Source organism: Melopsittacus undulatus, chromosome 3, assembly GCF_012275295.1.
Source record: "Melopsittacus undulatus isolate bMelUnd1 chromosome 3, bMelUnd1.mat.Z, whole genome shotgun sequence".
NCBI lineage: Eukaryota > Metazoa > Chordata > Aves > Psittaciformes > Psittaculidae > Melopsittacus > Melopsittacus undulatus.
This window is the reverse complement of record NC_047529.1, coordinates 95478508-95494809: the sequence shown is the minus strand read 5'-3', so window position 1 is coordinate 95494809 and position 16302 is coordinate 95478508. Positions and strand designations below refer to the sequence as shown.

Below are 16302 nucleotides of genomic sequence, written 5' to 3'. Positions count from 1 at the left end.
TCTAATTCTTGCTTGCTAAAAGAAAGTATGATTTTGCTCATTCTTTGCACATAAACAACGCTGCACATGAGATATAGCAGTCTGTTATTGCCATCACATCCTAACTGAAACAACATCCAGAATATCAAAAGTCACAAACTAGGATTCAGCAAAGAGTAATTCACAAGTACAGTGATACTTCTCTCTCCTAACTTTGCTGATGCTCAAGAGGCAAAACCTGAAAGGATGTGTGTCTTGACAAGGTGATGGTGATGCACCTTATGCTGTAAAGTAAATGGGAAGAAGATCATAAATCAGCTTGGCAAATCAATAAAAAGAACTATCATCATGTTGGTTGTAAATAATCATTTTGTATAAGTAAGTACCTCCAGCTGCCCAGTGGTGAATGTGTACAATAATCATGGTTTCTATTTGTAAAGAAATGCTTATTTATGTTGCCATATGGGTATTTTTTAGGCTATAATTTTTAAGTATTATTAATTGCCAGTATAATTTTATTAAAGTCTAGCTACATTTCTGCTTCCTCGCTATTTAGACATTTGCAGTCAAGTAGGAAAAACTGCAATAAACTAGGCACTGGGAACCAAGCATACCTGGAAACCTGTATATTTACAAAATGTACGAAGTCGTCTTCTCATTGGCACTTACTTCATGAGCAAATACTCCTGGCATACACCTGATACGGACTGCTGAAGGATGTTGATACAGAGCTGCTGCCTTTTCAGACACTTCACATGCTCAAGCTTCACTGAAATACGGTTGTATCTCCTCATGAGATTTCACTGGCACTGCCAATATTGCAGTTGTTGCTGGAACAGCTGTGCTGGCAAGAACCTGTACTGAGGTGTAAGAAAAGACAACGAAAGCCTGCAAGCTACTGCTGAGTTCAATTTCCAGGCTGAGCTTGCTGAGAGGAGACCCCAGCCCCGAGTGACACTTCCCCTGCCAGCGGGCCCTCACACCTAGGGAAGGCTGAAGTCCTTTGAAACACATCTTCAGTATCTACCGAGAGCCCCAAGCAGGACAGGCGGCCCCTCCACCCAGAGGAGCACAAGGGCTGGGCGAGGACACCGTCTCCCTGCCATAGTGTTTTACTCCTTGATGGGCCCCTCAGTATAAGGTGTTGTGGGCCAAGAGCGGGCTCTGCAGAACGTGTGGTTTTGTCGTGGATGTGATGTGTTTCCTGAGGGCTCTAAGATCGCCTCCTTCTAGACCGCCGGCGGCAGAGCGCGGCTGACGGGATAGCCCACGAACTACAGTTCCCGGCATGCTCCGCCGGAAGCGGAAGCGGCGGGTCGCGCGGTACTCTGGGACACGCAGTCCGACACTCGCCACCGCCCAAGGGCCCGTACCCCGCCACTTTGAAAACTCCCGCGGCTACCTTCGCAGCTCTCGCGAGAGCTCCGTCCCCAGCTCCGCCCCCCGCGCGGCGGGTGAGCGACCGAGGTGGGTGCCGCGCGCGGGGGGAGGGGCGCGGTGCGGCCCGGTTACGGACAGGGCGTGCAGCCTACCGGGAGCGTTCGGTGACGTAGGGAGCGATTGTGGTACAGGCGGGCAGGCGTTCGGCTGGCCGAGGCCTTTGTACCCACCGCAGCCGCTGCGGGAGATGCCGCCGCCCTCATCTGCACGTACGGGGGACAAGAGGGCTGGGGTGGGCGGCCAGGGGGGAGCGGCGCGGGGAGCATAAGACGGAGGTGACCGAGGGGGCGAAGGCGGCCCCGGGCTGCCCGCCTTGCTTCGTTTCCCCGTGCCGGTAGGTACCGGGCGCCCCTGAGGCGGCTAGGCCGCCGCCGCTGGCGCAGCGCGGGCCGGCGGAGCCCCTGGGCGGGCCCGGCTGCCTTCGCGCGTCCCCTTATGTAAGTGACCCCAGGGGCCTGCGCTCTGCCCCGCCACACGTGGCCCCACCGCGGAGGATGAGGCCAGGGAGGCCAGCGGCACGGTCTGGGCAGCGCACATGGGAGGCGGTGGCGTGCGAGGCTCCCAAGTCGGGAGGCTGCCGGCAGAGGCTGGGGGCGTGCGAGATGCGGCGATTGCCGGCGGGAGTGTTCTCTCTGCCCGGCCGCCTCCCGCAGGGCCTTCGGTCACTTTTTGGAGGGTTTTTCCTTCCTTTTTAATAATATTCGCCTTTTAGTCCCTCCTGTCGGTGTTCTTTGGAGGAGGAGGCGGGAAATTCACTGCGGCGGTCGCGGGAAGAGGGCTGGGTTTAATGGGGAGAGCACAGCTTTACAGTAATGCAGCGCAGTTTGCGGGGGGCTCTTGATCTTTGCTTGCATTGCGTAGCAAAGGTGCCGACTGAAGCAAAAGCTATTTTTTTCCTTAATAACCCATGACTTAAAGTCTGGAACTTCTGCAATGAGAAAGCAGTGTTGTGTGAGTCTTCCATCCAGGTCTAATAAATTGCTTCCTGATTGTGTTTGGTAAAATGATGAGCAGTGTAGGAAGTTAATTCTGTTCGTAATGCTGAAGCGTGCTTGGGGTGCGTGGTCAGGTGTGGTAGTTCAGGTGCCTTGTTCAACCTGGATCAGTCTTGGCTGGCAGCTGTCACGTGTGTTTGGGCATACTGTACTGTCTCCGTTCTGCTTAGGACAGCTCCTGCTTCACTTAATGCATTGTCTTCCTGCATTGACTTGCTTGAAGTTTGCATTTTTAAGACATTGTAATGAACTTAGTCAGATTTTTCTTAGTTTTATGGCTTCTCCCTAGTAAGCTGACAGATATAGTTTTAGAGAAATAATGGTGATTAGTCTTTTCTGGTGCGGAACTGTTTTACTTATGTGGTGGAGACAACTCCTGAATGCAGGTATAGTAATGTTAGAAAGTAACCACTGCAGGTAGCTGGGTGAACTGGCTCTTGTGTCAAATTCTAGTCTGCGTGGTGTTTGACTGATTTTTCAGTTAAAATCAAACCTATGACCTGACTCTTATATGGGATCTTAGCTGTTGAGTAGAGAGCTGAAATTCTTATCCTCTGCTGTAGATTAATGCTTCTTGGAGAGTTTGTGGAACACGCACACACACTCTGAAAGAGCTGCACTTGAGTGAAATAAGCCTGTTTTTAGAATTCCAGTACAGTCTCTGCTCTGCAAGTGGCTTTTTAGACTAATATTTAGCTTTTGGACTTAGGGTTTTGCTTAACTCACTGGGGGGAAGTTTTCTGCCTGAAGTGCAACAGTGATACTCACTAAATCACCTGCTGACTTACTCCCTAAATCCTCTTTCTGCAGGAGTGAAATACGGCAAAGCACAAATTCACTGGCCCTGACTACTGATGTGCAGGAAGTGTCTTTTCCATCTACTGCTCCCCCAATGCTTGTGAGTTGTTTCCTGCTTTCCTGGTGAAAATGTCATTGAACCAGTAATGAATGGGAATTCAGAAAATTCTGTGACGCTTTTACCATCCCTTGGCTGTTTATTCAACAAAGTGGATGCTGTTTTTCTCAGAAGAACTTTGTTTTATTTCTTCTTGTGCAAGAGGGAGTTAGAAATTGACTGTGTTTTGGGTGGTGTCCTTCCTTAAAGTGAAGGGGTCCTTAGCTCTCCTTGCAAACTAAATGTGTAGTTTCAGATATGTATCAGCTAGCACAGCAGCTTAATTGCCACAAAATTGAGATAGGCATTCCTTCTTCCCAATGGATTGTTTTGCCTTCTTCTTTGTGCCAGCTGTTATGCTTGCTGGTTCTCTCTGTAAGCCAGTTTGACTCTTCAGCCTCGTGGAAAACTGTCTGTTTCTCTGTATTAGTTTCCTCTCTGATTTGTGGGCTAACTTTGCTTACAAAGTGCTCTAAAAAGTGTTCAGGTCAGTGCAAGGTTAGCCACAAGAGTACAATAGTAGAACAAAGGAGCAGATGGAGAAGGGAGGTAGCAGCAAGGCCTCTCTTTTAGTGACAGTGAAGTCAATGTTTTGTGAAGTCTTATCTTCAGCTGTGATTGACAGTGTTTTTAGCTTTTCCTTCAGGAAGCCAATAAAGTTGTTGGCCCTTGCAACTGATTTTCATGCACTACTATCAGTCAGAACTGACATCCCAAAACTCTTAACTTGGCTGTATGCGGTTCTGCTTGAACATATAGCTTCATCCTTTACGTATTTTTTTTTTTTACCCTAGAGCTGTTTCACACAAAAATCTATCACAGCTGTCATCAGTCTGTGACTTGTGGCATGTTCCTTTCTTTGGAAATAGTTCACGATGTTTGGAAGTCATATGTATCAAGGCTGAAGAATGGCCATTTTGGCAACTTTTGCACAGAGCAGTTTGGTTTAGGACACAGGTGAGAGGTTTAAAATGGGATTCTCGTTTACTTCTGGGTGTGGAGTAAGCCTGTTGTGTATTTGCATTAATTGGTTTCTAATAGATAGAATTAGGGATGTGATTATTGTCACTGTCACTATTTTCAAAGAGGACAGTAATGCAGTTACTGTTGGATATATTTCTTGAAACAGAAACTTCATGCCTTTATAATCTAGCTCTAGTCTCCTGCTGTCTGATTTCTCAGTAGTCCTTGGTTTAACTTAGTAGAGTGTTGTGGTTTAAACTCTGAACTGAAACTCTGAAACTTTAAACTGCTGAACCCAGGACATAGAGTGATGCAAGTAAAACATCCTAATAACCAAATCTCTGTATGTTTTTCATAATTTACTATGAAGTTTATTGCCCTTGTTCCATACAGTCAAGCCAGGTGCCTAGAAAAAAATGCCCATTGGCTTACTAGAAGAAACTTCGGCATGCCTGATGATCTGTAGTATTTTCATATGCTTTCATATGTAGTTAAAAACTGTTGCATGATTAAATTTAAAGTGAATGTTCCGGGTGTTGGAGTATTACTTACTTGATGGTACTTACTGGTGGTACTGGATTGATAAGCACACTTGATGTGTGCTCTAGACAGGACTACACTGTGTCAAGGTGTGAGCTTTCCATCAGAAAAGAAGAATCTGATTTGATGGGGAGTGTGTGCTGGTCACCGATTTGTTTTCAAATTCAGATCTCCCCAGTAGTGGAGCTTAAAATTATATTTCCAGTTTGGCCACATAAAGTTGTGTGTTCTTGGCTTGTGCAGGTACTTAGTGGCGAAGACAGGGTGACTCATGGAGAGCATGCAGATGAGAAGTTTCCTTGAATGCTATTTCCTGCTGTACTGGAAGATACTTGTTCCCTCTTCAGTACATTCTGGGGGGCTGCCCAGCTGGAAAGCACCTTGACAAAAAAGACCTTGGGCATCCTGATGGACCCTGAATTGACTGTGAGCCAGCAATGTGCCCCTATAGCCAAAAGGCTTTCTGGTATCCTGGGCTGCATGAGGAGGCATGTTGTCTGTTCAACATTTTCATTAGAGATCTGGGTAATGAGGCAGTGCACCCTCAGTAAGAAGTGTGACAAGCAAACAAGGCTTACAATACACTGGGCCGCACCAGGAGGAGGCACAGCCGGTGAGGCTGCACCTGAAGTGCTGTGTCCAGGTCTGGGCTCCCCAGAGATAGGGGAAGATACACGAGAGATGGGGAGGCACTGGAGAGAATGCAGCAAAGGACTACAGTGGTGGTTGGAGGGATTGGAGCAGCTCTTTTGTGAGGCAAGGCTGGGACAGCTGGCAGTGTCCAGCCTGCAGAAGAAAAGGCTCAGGGTGGATCTCACCAATGCATATCAATACCTGAAAGGGGGAGGGTTTAGAAGATGGTGCCAGGCACTTTGCAGTGGTGACCAACAGCAGGACCAGAGGCTCTGGGCATGAACTTGTTAACCAGCTCAGTATATCAGTATACATTTGTATTTGATATTACAGGTTACTCATAAAACACATTCATGAAATCATTACAATTAAATGGAATGCTGTTCAAATTGTGATTCTTATTACTCACTGGAGCTCCTGGATGCCATGAAAAAATTCACTCTGCTGTCACTTTGAAATGATGACAAGTATAAAAAAGAAACCCAACAAAGCTACTGTTGGCTAAGCTGTCCCACTTGGAACTTGATCTGTGCTAGTTGTGAACCCTGGCAGAGTGGTCAGGTGGGCTGGCCTCGGCAGCATCCTGCAGTGCTGACTTTGCTGTTGGCGACATTCTTTTTCCAAATGTTGACTTATGTTTAGTACAGGACACTAACTTATGCTTTCCCAGCTTTACATGCTTCTTGTTTTCATGTTTGCAGAAGACGCTGGAATGTACTTTTAAATAGAGTGCTATGTGACTTGAAATGTATAGTAGATTCCAGTAACCAGACTTCAGAGCATAATCATAAAATGGTTTGGGTTGGAAAGGACCTTAAGATCATCTAGTTCGAATCCCCTTGCTATGGGCAGGGATGCCTCACACTAGACCATGTCACCCAAGGCTCTGTCTAGCTTGGCCTTGAGCACTGCCAGAGATGGGACATTCACAGCTTCTTTGGACAACCTGTTCCAGTGCCTCTTCATCCTCACAGTAAAGAACTGCTTCCTAATATCTAAGCTGAACTTCACTTGTTTAAGTTTAAACTCATCACCCCTTGTCCTGTTGCTCCAGTCACCAATGAATAATCCCTCTCCAACACCCTTTTTAGGCCCCCCTTCAGATACTGGAAGGCTCTTACGAGGTCTTCATGCAGCCTTCTCCAGGGTGAACAGCCCCAACTTCTTCAGCCTGTCTTCATATGGGAGGTATAAGGCACCCTTAACAGCCTCATGGCCCTCCTCTGGACTTGTTCCAACAGTTCATGTTGTTCTTATGTTGAGGACATCATCTTCTTCCAAAGAAGTAACAACTAATATAAACAGTGTTTATTTTATAAATATTTCCCTTAAGTAATTGTATGTTGTTCTCAGAGTCTAGTCTTCAAAACTAGCTATAGGGGAAACAGGTTATTAGTGCATGCTGGAAGAAACAGTAATGAAACTTCATTGCAGGAATACAGGTATGGTACAGCTGATGCAGCAGGCTTTGTGTGTATGTTTAAGTGATTGGTTGTACTGGCTAGTAGTGTAGGGTAAGGGCTCTGTTTGATGCTTGAGTTGGTCAGCATGTATGTAATGGGTTTAAGTCTAGAAAATATCAGTATTTTAAAGTGCTTTACTACATTCCCATTGTAAGTAATAGGAACTTTTTAATTGATGAGCTGTGAATGCGTGTGTATTGCTTGTAATGAGAAAATACCAATGGGGCGTTTTTGAATGCGAATACAAGAGAGACTTGAAATAGTCTCTGGTACCTTCCACTGCTTACCTCTGCATGACCTCATTGCTCTGAAGTCTGTATTGCTTATGATGGGGAAATATCAACAGCACATTTTCCAGAAGAATTTTGGGGAGTGGAAGTAGTGAAGAACTTAGTGTTCCTTAATGGTCAAACTGAACATGCAAAAGTGATTAAGATATAAATGACAACATGAAATCTACTAGAAGACAAATGACAAGAAACAATAAAGCACAAAATCAAGGAAAAGGACAAATGGAAACTTGCACCTCTTCCTGAGAAGCTTTTTAAAAGACAGTTTTTCTCAGGTTGCCCCTCACAAACCCCTGTGAGCAGAGCTGAACTTGAACTCAGTGTACTGGGTTTTTTCTGTTACTTCTCTTGTCAAGACTTGTCACTATTTGTTGGTGATCTCAGAGATGTCAGAAAAGCAAAGGATTCTGCTTGTGCTCTGCTGAGAGATCAAAAGCTGTCCCGATTGCCATTTTTGTAAGGAGAAGAGCTTCAGGCGACTCATAGGAGATTTTTCCCTGCGTGCTGATGAAACTTTTGTTAATCTCAGAAATATTGATTGCTGACATGAGTGTGGTTTTGTGTGTTCTTTATTTACAGTGAAGAATGCGAGACCTAAGGGCTCGGGCAACGAGCAGTCTGCTGCATTTTCCAGAGGTGACTATTCAGGCACTTGGGGAAGATGAGATAAGCCTGGATTCTGTGCTGTGTGGGAAGTTTTCTGGAGGTGAGCGTTTTCCTCTAGATCTGATCTTGCAGAAAGTGATTCTTGCCTGGTGATTGCCTGAAGCATAGGGTCATAGCGTCAACTGTGTCTGGTTGGTGCTGTTAAGATGCATCAGGTTCTGAGAGGATGAAAAGGATGTTTCAGGTGTTAGAAATGCTAATGTTAAATCATTAGTATAATTAAACTTTAAAATGGCAACAGCCTGCTGTGCCTCTTTTAAGCTCCAAATCCCTGCCCAAAGCAGCATGTATCAATGAAATTAATAAAGTAAAAATGAATTGGTTTAGATTTGTTATATTTGAAATGGGCATTAAAACTTCTATTCGTGTGTGTATTTAGATGATTTCTAGCAAGGCCAAGCTGAATATGATACAAAGACTATAGATCAACATATCACTATATCCCAGTCAGAATTCTTCATTGCAGGAATGACAAATGCAAATAATAGGGCTGTTAATTCCAAGATGTGTCGCTTGAGGATTTCAGTGGGTGATTTTAAATACGTGACCAGAATTGGGTAAGTTGGTTTTCCTTTGTTAGGTCCATGTCTTGAAGGACAGGGGCAGTGACAGTGAGTTTTCAGCTGTTCCAGTCTTCTGTTAGAGATTTGCTTTCATCAGCTTTCTTTCCTCTTCCAGGGAGAAATGTCCTGGCCTGGTTGGTGTGTGGTCCTCAGCTCGAGGTAGTGAACTCTGTGACAGGAGAGCGGCTCTCTGCCTATCGTTTTGGTGGAGTAAATGAACAGCCCCCCATTGTCCGTGTGGTAAAGGAGTTTTCCTGGCAGAAGAGAACTGGACTGCTGGTTGGGTTGGAAGAGGCAGAGGGAAGTGTGCTCTGCCTGTACGACCTTGCAATATCACGAGTGGTTAAAGCAGTTGTTCTTCCAGGAAGGGTATGTACTTTTTAAAAAGAAAAACAAAGCTTTTAAGTTGTTAGGTGCTGCAAAATCATGTTTTAAGAAAAGCTTTGGAGTGTCTCTTTGTAGGAGGTGTTTTTACTGTGTTGTGTTAATATATTGTCACTTTAGAGTATCCAGTCAAACGGAGCCTTAATGTAAGATCTTAGTCTTAACAGTAGCATTATCTTTTGAGTTTAGTGTTACTAAAATAAATTTTCTTGTTGTATTGTAGACCGGACAGTTACGTAATTCTCCACTTCCACATACGGGCATTTTCTTCAAGTGAACAAGAATCGGCATAAATTAAGATTAAGGCTCACCATAGTTTTTGATCTTAGAATCTCAACAAAGAAATACTCTTGCTCAGCTTTCTGTAATGTGATTTATGTTAACTTGCTAGAATCCAGGTGGAGTTTTATTTGTAATGCTGCAAAGTGATTGCTAGTAGGAAGCATGGTGTCCCTCAGGGATCGGTGTTGGGACCGGTCTTGTTTAACATTTTTGTCATTGACATGGACAGTGGGATTGAGTGTGTCCTCAGCAAGTTTGCCGATGACACCAAGCTGTGTGGTTTGGTTGATACACTGGAGGGAAGGAATGCCATCCAGGGGGACCTTGACACGCTTGTGAGGTGGGCTGATGCCAACCTCATGAAGTTTAACCATGACAGGTGCAAGGTCCTACACGTGGGTCAGAGCAATCCCAGGCCCAGCTACAGGTTGGGCAGAGAAGAGATTGAGAGGAGCCCTGTGGAAAAGGACTTGGGGGCGTTGGTTGATGAGAGAACAAACACAAGCCGGCTTCAGTGTGCACTTGCAGCCCAGAAAGCCAACCGTATCCTGGGCTGCATCAAAAGGAGAGTGACCAGCAGGTCGAAGGAGGTGATCCTGCCCCTCTACTCTGCTCTCATGAGACCTCACCTGGAGTATTGTGTGCAGTTCTGGTGTCCTCAACATAGAAAGGACATGGAACTGTTGGAACAAGTCCAGAGGAGGGTCACAAGGATGATCAGGGGCCTGGAGCACCCCCTGTATGAAGACAGGCTGGGAAAGTTGGGGCTGTTCAGCCTGGAGAAGGCTGCATGGAGACCTCATAGCAGCCTTCCCATAACTGAAGGGGGCCTATAAGGATGCTCGGGAGGGACTCTTCATGAGGGACTATAGTGATAGGACAAGGGGTAATGGGTTCAAACTTAAACAGGGGAAGTTTAGATTGGATCTAAGGAAGAAATTCTTTACTGTTAGGGTGGTGAGGCACTGGAATGGTTTGCCCAGGGAACTTGTGAATGCTTCATCCCTTGTGGTGTTCAAGGCCAAGCTGGACAGAGCCTTGGATGATATGGTTTAGTGTGAGGTGTCCCTGGCCTTGGCAGGGGTTTGGAACTAAATGATCCTAAGGTCCTTTCCAATCCTAACTATTCTCTGATTCTAAGTTTTATTTCTGAAATCTAAGTAAGCTGGGAATCAGAAAAGGAAAGCTTTAGAAGGATCATGTTATATACAGAATCTGTGTCTATGGAAGTGGTTCAAAATAAAATGTAGTTCTAACTACTAGTTGTATTAGTGACTTCTATACCATAAGAAATAATAATATATGAAGCAGCCATGGGGGGAAATGTTGGCTGATGTCTGATGTAGGTTATGAGTTTTGAAATAAAGCCAAAGTTTATTTGAAGTTGCTCTTACGGCCTAGGTGCTCTTGACTACATTTGGTCTGTTGCTATCAATTTGATTCCTATCTTTTTGCTATTAGATTAGTTAGATCAGCTTTGCCAGGACACAAGTGTTGCTAGTTGTACTGTTAACTTCCAAGTTATGGATGTGAATAAGGGTAAGGGAAACCAAGGATATAAAACTTGTGCTTGGCCATTGCCCACGTGGTTTGAATTTATTCTGTAATTCATACTTCTAAATTATACATTGCATAGTACGTGTTTTTAGTCTATTTGTGCATTTCTTTGATTTGTAGACATTATTTGTAAAGGTAAAATGCAGAGCTGTTATTAACATCAGTTTTTATAGTTTATATCATTACTGGTTTAAGGCTTTAATGAGTACCCTAGTTCCTAGACTGTTTGCTGGGTTGGTTTATCTCTGTGGATATTAAATTGTACAGGTTAATGCTAACTCTAGAGCAACTCTTGTCCAAGGTGTGAAGCCATTAGTGTGTTAATGCAGCATTTTTATAGTGTCTGTATGACTGCCATTTAATGTAACAGTATATGTGTAGTCATTTGGAGAGTAAGGGCATGGGTTAAGAAAACCAAACTCACGAGCTTAGAATGAATTTTGGCATAATTCTTTATTTGGTGGGAGTAACTCTTATTGCCCCCTAGATATCCATGTGAAGTGTGCAGAAAAGGGAAAGTATTACTGGAGTATTCTTTGAATTGAGTTCTAGTAAAGGCAAATATGGGTTAAAACATGAGTTACATTAAATAGGATTATAGTGGTTGTATGTTTCACAACTATTGAATAGTATTTTCATGAGTTACCCTGGTTTGTGTGAGGCAGAAGAGTAGCATTCAGATTCAGTGAGCTGAGAAAAGTTTTTGTCGTTGATTCCCAGAATGAGTTGGCAGTAGCCTAGGAGAATATGAAAAGGCACTGCATAGGACAGTAGAAAAATATGCACTTTCAGGAGCTTCTGTGTGGAAAATTGAAGTGTTAAAACTGGGAAACATTTTTGGAAGACTGTGCAAAAATGGAAAAGATTCATTTGGAGCCAGTTGTACAATGAAAAAAAATTAAAAAAGAAGTAACACTTGAACTTGGCTAATTCTGTAGCAAGATATTTATACAATATTCCTGGTTTCTTCACAACTGTCATCAAGACTTGGAGCAGCAAGCATTTCAATAATGGGAACACTTTTGATAGTCATTTTAGTAGCAGGGAAGATTGGAAATTGAGTTTGATTTATAGGAAATCTGAAACTAAAAGTTATTTAAATTTCTATAGGTACTTCTAAGATAGAATTTTTGTAACCAAGATGAAAGGCAAATTCTGTAATAGATTGCAGGGCAATGTAGTCATAACAAGTGCTTGATAAGGGAGAGGAGAAAACTTTGGGGCTTTAGGGGTTTGGTTATTTTTCCCCAGCTCTTCAGGTAAAAAAACTTGGACTCCCTTGTGTTGTTTTATTTTCATATGAAACTCTGTTGTTGTATAGCTTCCAATTTTCATTATGCTGCATTTGTAAGCAGGCTAAATGATAGTCTGTGTTCATTTGTTGTGTAGCTTTAACCACAGGAATCTTTGTGTGCTTGTATCCCTGCTGTAGCAGTCAGTATTTTCCCCCCAGGGTGGGTTGAAGGTGCTGAAAGGTCTGCCTTTGCCTGGTAATAAAGTTGCTCATAGACTGGTTTGTATGTTCAAGAGAAGTGTGCTGTTCTTCCTCAGTTGGAGTTACATCTTTATCAAGCTACTGTTCTTTTTGCCACTGTTCTCAAATTTTGGTTAATATTTCTAAAAGTGCTGGTGTGCATTTAAAAATTTTTTTACTGTATCAGGATGTTGTTTTTATTCTAAATGAGGACTAGTGTAAATGTGACTAAGCTACTGTCTTCTTTCAGCCCTTTCTAAAAACATGAGCACGTTTAATTCTCAGAGGAATGATGTGTCTATGATGCCACTTGACTGCTGCCTGATCTGATTGACAGCTGTGATTTATACTAGTAGCTGCTGGCAGAGGTGGCATCAACTGCGTTGGGGTGCTAATGGGCTGTGAGCAATGGGAGAACTAGATTTAGTCTTAAGTCCCTTACGTATGATAACGTTTCTTGCACATAACTGTTTTTCTGTGTTTTTTTAATTATTTCTCAGTAGGAAATAGAAATTGATAAGCTGTAGTAATAGAATGTGCCAGTAAAGTAGAAATTAATTCAGTTAAATAAGAAGTAGTAAATGGAAGGCAGGAGCACATTTTTGCACAGGGGTTGTTTTTGTTTGGTTTTTTTTTTTTTGTTTGCTTGGTTGGTTTGATTTTTTTCTTCTTTTTTCATGATATAATTGGAAATAATGCTTTGTCTTTAAGTCATTGTTTCTGATGTGCTAATTCTGGCTTCACTTGGAAGTGATTTTGCTGTAGCTTGTCAAATTGCTTACATGTTCCCTTGCTGTTTTCCTGTAGGTAACGGCTATAGAACCAATAACTAATGATGGAGGAGCCAGTGTGAGCACTCGGCACCTGCATCAGAGTCTGCGATGGCTCTTTGGAGTGGCAGTGGTGGCTACAGATGTTGGACATCTGCTTCTGGTTGACCTTTGTCTGGATGATTTGTCTTGCAGTCAGACTGAAATAGAAGCATCAGGTAAGCTTGCAGTCATATAAATTGAAATAGCTTCTTCAAGAGGCCCAGACTCCTGATTCACATTGTCCAAGAAAAGTCTGTCTGGCAGGGCTAGTCTTTACTGGGTTTGAAATATGCATGAGAGTCCCTGTCAGGCAGTTCTTAGTTATTTGAATTTACCAACATGGAAATAGCAACAGTAAAATTAGATTACATGTGCTGTCACATCGGTGTTTAAAATACTACTGCAGTGGATTAGCACAGTTGTTTATTTTGTGGTTTTGTGTGTGTAGATCTAGAAGTTGTCACCAGAATTCCTGCTGAAGTTCCACAAAGAAGAGAAACTGTGACCAGGGAAGGGAGACATCTCTGTTTTGAATTACAAACTCCATCAGGAACATCAATATCAACGCTGTGCTACATAAGCAGAAGCAATCAGCTTGCTGTGGGTTTTTCTGATGGCTACCTGTCGCTATGGAATATGAAAACTTTGAAGAGGGAGTAAGTAGGACTTTACACTCTGCCATGCCTGGAGGTGAAGGGATCTCCTTTTTTTTGCTTCAGGAAGTATGTTAGTGTAAAGAGAACTTTTTGAGGAACTAAAATGCTGACTATCATCTTGGAATGTTTAGAAATCCTCTTCTAAAACAATGATGAAGTCATACATGGATTAAACAGACTGCTTTCTCCTCAGTGGGCTAGGGTTGTTTTACTTATTCTGCCTGTTGATGGAAGATTTGTGGGAAGCATATTCCTTTGGGTTATGTCAAAGTTTGGATGTGATAGCTGAGCTGATTTTTTTTTAAGTCGGTTTGTTCTATCAGTAGTATTCAGTGAAACCAGGAAATGTATGTATTTTGAGGTTCTGAAATTGGGGCATATGTTGAAAGGCTTAAGTACACAATGTGATTTTGGAGACAGAATTCTTTAAAGGGGGAAACTAGTGAGACATGAAAAATAAGCAGCTCTTTGGTGCATAACGTTAAATTCTCTCCTACATTTCAACCTGGACTGATATAGGGGATTGAGCCATTCCAGTGCAGCAGTGCCTGCCCATGGCAGTTTGCTTGGAACACTTGGAAATGAGAATAAGGGACATGTGAATTTATAAGCAATAGAAGAATTAAGAGATGATCTTAAATCTACCAACGAACAACCTCACTTGAAATCTCATTTGTGCAGTTTAGCAAATCTGCAGTGACGCATTGGAAACTCTTGGATGCATTAATAGGCAGGGGAGCAATAAATAGGTGGCAAGCACAGATTGTGAATGTGCAGACAAGGTTCAGAAGTCTGGATGAAAGATACTTTCCATAGTCCAAGTAAAGAAAAGAGAAACTGCTTCTGTCTGGCACTGTTCTAAATAGGTTTAGAAGCTGTGCTGCATTTTTAGTTCAATACTGAAATAGGCTACACCAGCAGGAAGAGTCTTTTGCCTGGCAGCTGAAGTAATTGTTTCTGTTCCTGCTCTTCAGGTAGAGGAGGACATAAACCAAGGTTCTTGCATGGGATGGACAGTAATTTCCTCACCTCTTGACTGTTGCATACCAAGTAATTGCTTCCTTGTCTCACTAGTTTGTGCTGGAGGTGTGCCCTTCCGTCTTTGGGCATAAGGATGCTCAGAAAATGCTTCTACACTTGTAGAAAGAGTTAAGGCCAGTAGGCTCACCTGTTCTCTTTTTCTTTTTTAAAACCTGCAGGCACCACTCTCAGCTTGAAGGAGGAAGGATTCCTGTCTATGCTGTTACTTTTCAAGAGCCTGAGAATGACCCTCGCAATTGTTGCTACTTGTGGGCTGTCCAATCTACACAAGAAAGGTGAATAAGACCTTACTCTAAGCCACTGAATGATTACCTTTTTACATATGTGTTAACATACAGTTGCTACACATGCATCAGTTAGAATCTCCTTAGCTGTGCGGGAGATCCGCTCAGTTGTGAGAGGTATTAAGCTTACAATGCAATTTTCACAGGGTTTAGCAGACGTGAACAGTTCCTAGTTCTCACCTTCAGAAAAGAAGGCAGAGCAACAGTGGCTGTATTACTGTGCTTGCATTCTGAAATGGTTTCCTTTGTTTCTTGATGACAGCTTCACATTTTGTTTGTATTTCCCTCCATGGTATCAAAACACCAGTCAAAGTAGTTGAGGCTGCAGATCTGGAAGACTAGGCATGCTGATATAGCAGCTTTCTGCCTCTGAGGGAGGTGACAGTACTGCTGATTGCCTTGACCCTGCTTCAGCATTCTCTGGAGCCTTTGTGAGCTGGTTGAGCTCATATGGCAGAAAACAATCTGTGTTCAGGAGAGAAGTCAGTGTTTTCCTGCTGGGCTGGTGAATCAAATTGGGATGTGGAAGATGCAGTGTATGCAGGAGAGGGACTGGGGCTTTGGTGGGAAGGGAGAGGGAGAAAGCTCTCTTTCTCTCTCTCTCTCTCTCTCTCAGCATCACCAGGCTATGTGACCAGCTCAGCTGTTCACGGAGTTGCAGTCTTGTAAAGTTTGACTTTAAAGCAGTGTTGATCACAACTCTTCACTGTGAAGAACTGTTTCCAAGACATTTTGGTCCCTGTAATGTCTTAAAGCTTTCATATGGTATGGCTGGCATTTGCCACTGAAGCTCTTAGTGTCCCCATTTCCTCCCATCTGTTTTAGTGGCTACATGTGACCAATTGTCATGTTTTGGGAAATGGTGTGTTTCTTTTCAGCAAGAGCATGCTATTAAGAAAAATTCAGTCTTAATGAAACAATAATGAGAACTATAGAGCAGCATTGTAATCAGATTTCATCATTTATACCTTTTTCAGTGAAGGTGATGTTGTGAGTTTACATCTGTTGCAGTTAGCATTTGGTGACAGAAAACGCCTGGCTTCAGGACAAGTCATGTACGAGGTAAGATATGCATGTGTGTGAAAAGATGAAAATAGCAGTTTTCTCTGGATGAGAATTAGTGAAGTTGGAGGGGCTGATGTTAAACCATTGGAATTCAGAGCAGAGAAAGAAAAGAATCATTTTCTGAGTCTTCTTAGGCCTGGCCGTTGTGCTTTTTGACAAGCCACAACAATTTTATACTGCAGCGTCATGTGTTCCAACTAGAGTCATCTTCAAAGAGCCCCAATAAATACAATTGTGCAAGAGGAAACAGCCTTTAGATATAAAATCGTTCTTAATTAAAACAGCAAATTAATGACGTGTAGCTGAAGAAGACAGGGCTT

At 43.2% G+C, this 16302-nt stretch overlaps 1 protein-coding gene across 5 annotated transcripts in view; it reads left to right on the top strand.

The window, feature by feature from the left end:
- Positions 1 to 1409: 1409 nt before the first annotated feature.
- Positions 1410 to 16302, top strand: part of LOC101876612 (protein ELYS) — a 43575-nt gene continuing 28682 nt past the window's right edge. The window contains exons 1-8 of one of the 5 annotated variants that reach the window (XM_034060491.1): positions 1410 to 1446; positions 3225 to 3312; positions 7778 to 7904; positions 8543 to 8796; positions 12932 to 13112; positions 13385 to 13592; positions 14792 to 14908; positions 15895 to 15979. In XM_034060491.1, coding sequence (XP_033916382.1) covers positions 7784 to 7904; positions 8543 to 8796; positions 12932 to 13112; positions 13385 to 13592; positions 14792 to 14908; positions 15895 to 15979 — 966 coding nt within the window. In that variant the 5' untranslated portion in view covers positions 1410 to 1446; positions 3225 to 3312; positions 7778 to 7783. Of the gene's footprint in view, positions 1447 to 1489; positions 1629 to 3224; positions 4267 to 7777; positions 7905 to 8542; positions 8797 to 12931; positions 13113 to 13384; positions 13593 to 14791; positions 14909 to 15894; positions 15980 to 16302 lie in introns of those variants that run through there. The other 4 variants (XM_034060490.1, XM_034060489.1, XM_034060488.1 and 1 more) reach the window with 4 other exon arrangements.